Genomic DNA, 5,725 nt, shown 5'->3' on the forward strand with positions numbered 1-5,725 from the left:
TAAATTTTCCTAAAATTTCAGACAGCTTAAGCCTTTGGTTTGTGAAATCATCTGCAGACTAAGCCAAAGGAATTTTTAAAATTTGAAATTGTTTCTCCTTGGGGATGCTGCTTTATTACTAACAAATGATAGAACATTTCATGTTTCAGTACTGAATGACCAGGAGACACGTGAAAACTCAGAGCTGTGGGGGATCATGAAGGTGATATGAATGTATACCTGCTGGCTTGCCTTATGGGGGCAGAGATAGGAACGCTTTTTTAAATGAAGGTTGTAGGATCTCAGCGTGGCCTATGAGATTCACGACAAGATTAGGCTTTGCAGGGAAAACAACATGCTACGGAGAGTTTAAGAAAATAGGCGCTTGGGGGTTAAACTCTGGGGAAGCTGGGATGTAGTCTCCCTTTGAAAGCACAGAGAATCTGAATTCATTGATGTAAAGAAACAGCCCAGCAGTCAGGGGCATGTTATTTGGAATTGCTGCAATGCTAGGAGAACTAGAAAGAGACATAAGTGACTTTTTGCCACCTTCTCCACAATTGCTTTCCCTTTCTTTTTCTGCAGCTTTAGGCTCTTACCTACGATGGAAATGCGTTTGTTGGTTGTATGGGCCCTGCTGGCCTTGATCCCCTGCCCAGGTGAGGCTGCTTGAGAAGGTCTGTAGCCAGTGTGTCCCAGGGCACAGGTGGCAGGTCAGTGGGGTAAATGGACGGCACTGTAGCACTCAGCTGGGAGAGATTCCTATTTTTGTGTCACTGCGACACAGAATCCATAGGTGTCTGCCTTGTAGTTTGGATAACCCAAACTACAGGATAATAGACAGGATGCCAGACCGTAAGAGAACTCAGAAATGTGCCTGCTCTGCTTGACTCCCTGCTGCCCCCCCCCTTTCTCTCATGAACTGCTACAGTGGGCTTCTGATAGGAGGGAGCCCTGCCGGGTGGTGCATCGGGTTAAAGCGCAGCAGTAGGAAGCTGTCTGTCAACAGCCACTGCAGCAGGGGTTCCATCCCAGGGCAGAGGGGTGACCCACGTGGCACAGCAGACCTCCCCTGTCCTGCCCACTGCTCCTGTGTTTCAGTCAAGACTGTTCTGCTCCCCACTCTGTCTCCGGGGAAACCTCTCACTCCCACACACATTTGGCCTATGCCCCAGTACTTGTATGCATAGATAAATAAATCTTTTTTTTTTAAAGGGTGGGGGAACGGGAGCCTCAGCGGCCAGCACTCCTCAAGAGTTGTGTTTCCCAGAAGGGGCTAGTATTTGGGCGCGGAAGTAGGTAGGTGGCTGCGGAGCAGGACCCTGAGGGAGGCTGTGTCCTCCCCTGTGTCAGGCCATTGCTCTCTCACTGCACCTGAGATTTCCCCACCAGACTAAACTCCGAAGTATACAAAACCATCTTTGCCTTCGCACCAGAGCGAAAGGAAACCACCTCTTTTTTGACAGTTACTTAGTGGCTCTCAAACTTTGGTGTGCAGGGGTCACCAGGGGTGCTGGTCTGCTCTCTGGGGTGTTTTCAGACCCTAACTTTGTGAGCTCCTAGTCACTCAGGCTGCGGAGGGGCTGGGGTCTGCAGTCTCACCAGCACTCCTTGGAATTCTGGCTCAGCCATATTTGAGAGCAAAACCACTTTGCATATAAGTAACAACACTCTTCCCAGGGCTCTGTTTAACCCCCTGAGGGCCTCAGCAGCTAGTCCTGGAAGTTTAGGAAGCGCATGGTTTCCTGGGCATGATTTTATTATTTTTAAAAATATTTATTTTTATTTATGCATACAATGACTGGGGTGCAGGCCAGAAGTGCAGGGGGTGAGAGGATTCACCAGAGACCAGAGTGGGGAGCAGAACAGGCAGAGCTACTGAAATACACTGCTGAGGGGAGCAGCAGGTGAGACATGGTTTCCATGGTGGCTCTTGGGGAAATCAGGATTCCAAAAAGATAACAGAGGGGTGGTGACAGAATCAGGGCTCTCCCTTGTTCATTAATGGCCTTTGTCATGCCTTGCCTTGTCCTCTGTACCTTTTTTTATTCCTAAAGTGAATGGGATTCTTATTCTCCAACCTTGGACTAGATGAAGAATAGGCTGTATGTTTTGTTTGGGTCTTGTGCTCCTTACCAGAACCTTTGTTCTGTGTGGTTCATCATTGCAGGAGCCACAGAAGAGCCATTTGAGGTTTCTATTTGGCCAGATCAGGCCCTGGTAAAGTCTGGACAGTCTCTAGTGGTCAACTGCAGCACCACCTGTCCAGACCCAGGACCCAGTGGAATCGAGACCATCTTAAAGAAAAGCCAGGTGGGCAGAGGGCCCCAGTGGAAGGAGTTCCTCCTGGAGGATGTCACAGAGAACTCCATTCTGCAGTGCTTCTCCTCCTGCGCAGGGATCCAGAAAGACGCAAGCCTTGGCATCACTGTTTACGGTGAGCGGGGCTGAGAGGTGGGGAGGAGAGAGGAATGAGGCAACACGGTGTCTCCTTCAGAGAACCAGGGCTCTTAGTAAAGATTCCTGTAGGAGACCCAGACTGCTGGGAATTCTCGAGCCAATACTTCTGTTTCCCTTTGGTGTGAACTTTTAAGTTAAGAGAACACCATCAAGCATCCAGACATCTGTGCTTGAGACTATGTTCAGATACAGGAGGCATATGTGAATAATGCTAATTACAAAAATTAGTGCTGAATTATTTGCCACAAAGTCTTGGAGTAAGTGGGGACTGGAGAAAGGGTCACCGTGGGCTGGGGTGGTTGGAGGAGTCTTCATGGGAAAGGAGGCTCCTGTAGGTCACTTGCAGGATGGTTGGGATTTGAAGTGGGGGGTGGGGTGGGGTGAGGAGGGGCTCTCAAGCAGACAAGCAGCATTACTAGCAAAGATCTGGCCATGAGTGTGGCTGCTCTGGGGTACAAGCTCGCCCACGTAGGTGAGTTTTTGTGCCGTGCTAAGTTGCGCCTCCGTAGCTGCTCATGTCTCCGTGTGCCTCGCTCAGGTAAGAGATGAGCGCTCCTCAGGTGAGATGTGGCAGCCCTTGAAGCTCAGGACTTCCGCTCAACAGCCATGTTCCTTGGCTGAAGCTTTAATCTCCCTGGATGGGCAGAAGAGCCAGGAAACTCACTTGTCCCCTCAAGGGCAGCAGTGACCGCTGACACTGTTGATGTTTAAGGGGATCGGGCACCTAGCACATTTCTCTCTGGAGAAGGGAGTGACCGTCTCTCATCAAAATCACCCTTTTCTCTTAGAGCCACCGGAGCAGGTGCTCCTGGAGCTGCAGCCTGCATGGGTGGCCGTGGGTGAAGCCTTTACTCTGAAGTGCCGTGTGCCCGCTGTAGCGCCCCTGGAAAACCTCACCCTCACCCTTCTCCAGGGTAGCCAGGAACGGCACGGAAAGAACGTGAGCCTGGCCGTGGCCACCCAGAGGGCGGAGGTCACCGTCAGTGTCAGAGCCCAAAGGGAGGACGACAGGGGCAGTTTCTCCTGCCGTGCAGAGCTGGACTTGCGTTCCCTGGGCGGGGAGCTCTTCCGCGGCAGCTCTGCCGTCAGGCTGCTCCGCACCTTCGGTGAGTCACGCGGGTGTGAAGGATCCCGGGGCTCGTTTCTGTCATCCAGCCTTGGCTTTGGGGGCTCAGTTCCCATAGGATGGTGGAGGAGGGTTTGAGGGTGATTGCAGTCTACCCCTACTTGGGCCTTCAACTCACCCTGGGGCGCCCTAAACCTCACCGCTCCCTAGGATGTGGGGTCCTACAACACACGTGACTCATGTGGCCACTCTTCTTTTCCTCATGTCTGGGCAGAATTCTCTCAGCTCCCCCAAATCTGGGTCTCTCCTCTCCTGGAGGTCGGGATGGCGGAGACTGTGAGCTGTGAGGTGGCTAGGATGTTCCCAGCCAAAGAGGCAATGTTCTACATGTTCCTGGGGGACCAGGAGCTGAGCCCCCTGCTCTCCTGGAAGGGAGACGCAGCATGGGCCAACGCCACTGTCCGGGCCATGGAGACCGGCGACCAGCAGCTGTCTTGCCGTGTGTCTCTGGGTCCACTGGCACAGAACACAAGAAAGCCAGTGCACGTCTACAGTAAGTGACTCGCCCCCCTGTTTCCTGCGAAGACTGTGTGCTGCGGGTTGGGCTGCGGGCCCCTCTGCGCCTCTCCGCTGGGTGCACCCCCAAGTGGACGCTAGTCTGCAGGCAGGCAGATTGGAGGCATGCGTGAGCCAGCAGCTCGACCTGTGGCCGTAAGCCCTCTACCACAGGGGTGTGCCTGCTTGAACTCGCTCCGAGGGACAGCTATCGGAGGCCCTCTCCCGCTGCGCACCTGGCTGCCCCCGCCCCGGCACGGGGGCAGTAACGGTGTCGGGCCTTGGCCTGTTGTCTGCCTGCCCAGCCCGCAGCGCCAGCGAGGCGCAGAGGTGGCTGCCAGTTTGGAGACATGAGCCTGCATCTGCCTCTCTCCTTCCTTTGCTCATAGGCTTCCCTCCGCCAGTCCTGGAGATAGCGGAATTATACCCACTGGCAGGAACAGACGTCAATGTGACCTGCTCGGGGCACGGATTAACATCCCCCAGCCCTACTGTTCGCCTTCAGGGAGCTCCGGACCTCCCTGTGCCTGGAGAGCCTGCCTGGTTTTTACTTACCGCCAAGGAGGAAGATGATGGCAGGAATTTCTCCTGTGAGGCCTCTTTGGAGGTCCAGGGTCAGCAGCTGACCAAAGCCACTGCAGTCCAGCTCCATGTCTTATGTGAGTAGAGGCCCGGTCTCAGCAAAACAAGGGTTATTAGTCTCCCGTTTCCAGGACCTTGATCTGCAGCTTCATTATTGAAGACGCCATATTTTTCTCATTCAAACAAAATCAAAGGAGAAAATAAAACAGCAGCTCTCCAAGCTTTCCTTACCACTAGGAGAGCGAGTCGGGGAGAGACCCAAAGGGGAAACTGGGACCGGAAAAGAGAAAGCATTTCCGTGGGCAAGCAGCATTAGCTGAGCACTGGCGGTTGAGGACAGGGAAAGAGCATATGCAATTTCCACATGGAAATTTATATTTTGAAAAGTAGAAAAGTCTCTCCAGATTCATCCCTACTTGTCTCCTCACTCACTCGCACCAAAGATGGGGAGCAGAGAGCCCCAGGGCTGCCAAGAACTGGGGTTCAGATCACCTAGTCCCAAGTCATCAAAATGTCCTATGCTGTATCTCAGCCAACTTGCCCACAGGGAAGGCGGGTGGGAGGGTGGCTCAAGGCCGGGGCCTGATGGCCCTCCCTGGGGGAAGAACGCCGTGGGCTGGGGTGCAGGGCCTTTGAGCTGCTGAGCCCAGTTCCATGGGGACTCTCTCTTTTTCAGACAAGCCAAGGTTAGAGGAGTCCGGTTGTCCCGGCAACCAAACATGGGTGGAAGGGACGGAAGAGATGCTTGCCTGCATCCCAAAGGGAAACCCGGCTCCAACCTTGGTGTGTACCTGGAACAGCGTGGTCTTCAGTCTTGAAGTCCCGCAGAAGGCGACCCGGAACCACACTGGGACCTACTGCTGCACGGCCACCAACCGGCTGGGCTCTGTCAGCAAAGAGATCGCTGTCGTCGTTCAAGGTGACCGTGGTGATGGGCTGGGCTGGCGCTCCCCCAGGACTGGGATTCGCACCCAAACATGGGAAGAGGGAAGATTTTAGTGGGCTGAGGAGGGTGAGGTGGAGAAGTGGGGTAGGTGGGCTGGGGGGGGTGAGGTGGAGAAGTGGGGTAGGTGGGCTGGGGGG

General features: G+C 54.0%; 1 protein-coding gene across 1 annotated transcript in view; it reads left to right on the plus strand.

Moving 5' to 3' along the window:
- Positions 1-583: 583 nt before the first annotated feature.
- Positions 584-5,725, plus strand: part of ICAM2 (intercellular adhesion molecule 2) — a 5,684-nt gene continuing 542 nt past the window's right edge. Inside the window, exons 1-6 of the mRNA XM_004693343.1 lie at positions 584-638; positions 2,150-2,416; positions 3,228-3,545; positions 3,780-4,058; positions 4,450-4,719; positions 5,319-5,561. Of these exons, the coding sequence (XP_004693400.1) occupies positions 584-638; positions 2,150-2,416; positions 3,228-3,545; positions 3,780-4,058; positions 4,450-4,719; positions 5,319-5,561 (1,432 nt within the window). The remainder of the gene's footprint in view (positions 639-2,149; positions 2,417-3,227; positions 3,546-3,779; positions 4,059-4,449; positions 4,720-5,318; positions 5,562-5,725) is intronic.

Source organism: Condylura cristata, unplaced genomic scaffold (assembly GCF_000260355.1).
Source record: "Condylura cristata isolate star-nosed mole 26May11 unplaced genomic scaffold, ConCri1.0 scaffold00038, whole genome shotgun sequence".
NCBI classification, from domain to species: domain Eukaryota; kingdom Metazoa; phylum Chordata; class Mammalia; order Eulipotyphla; family Talpidae; genus Condylura; species Condylura cristata.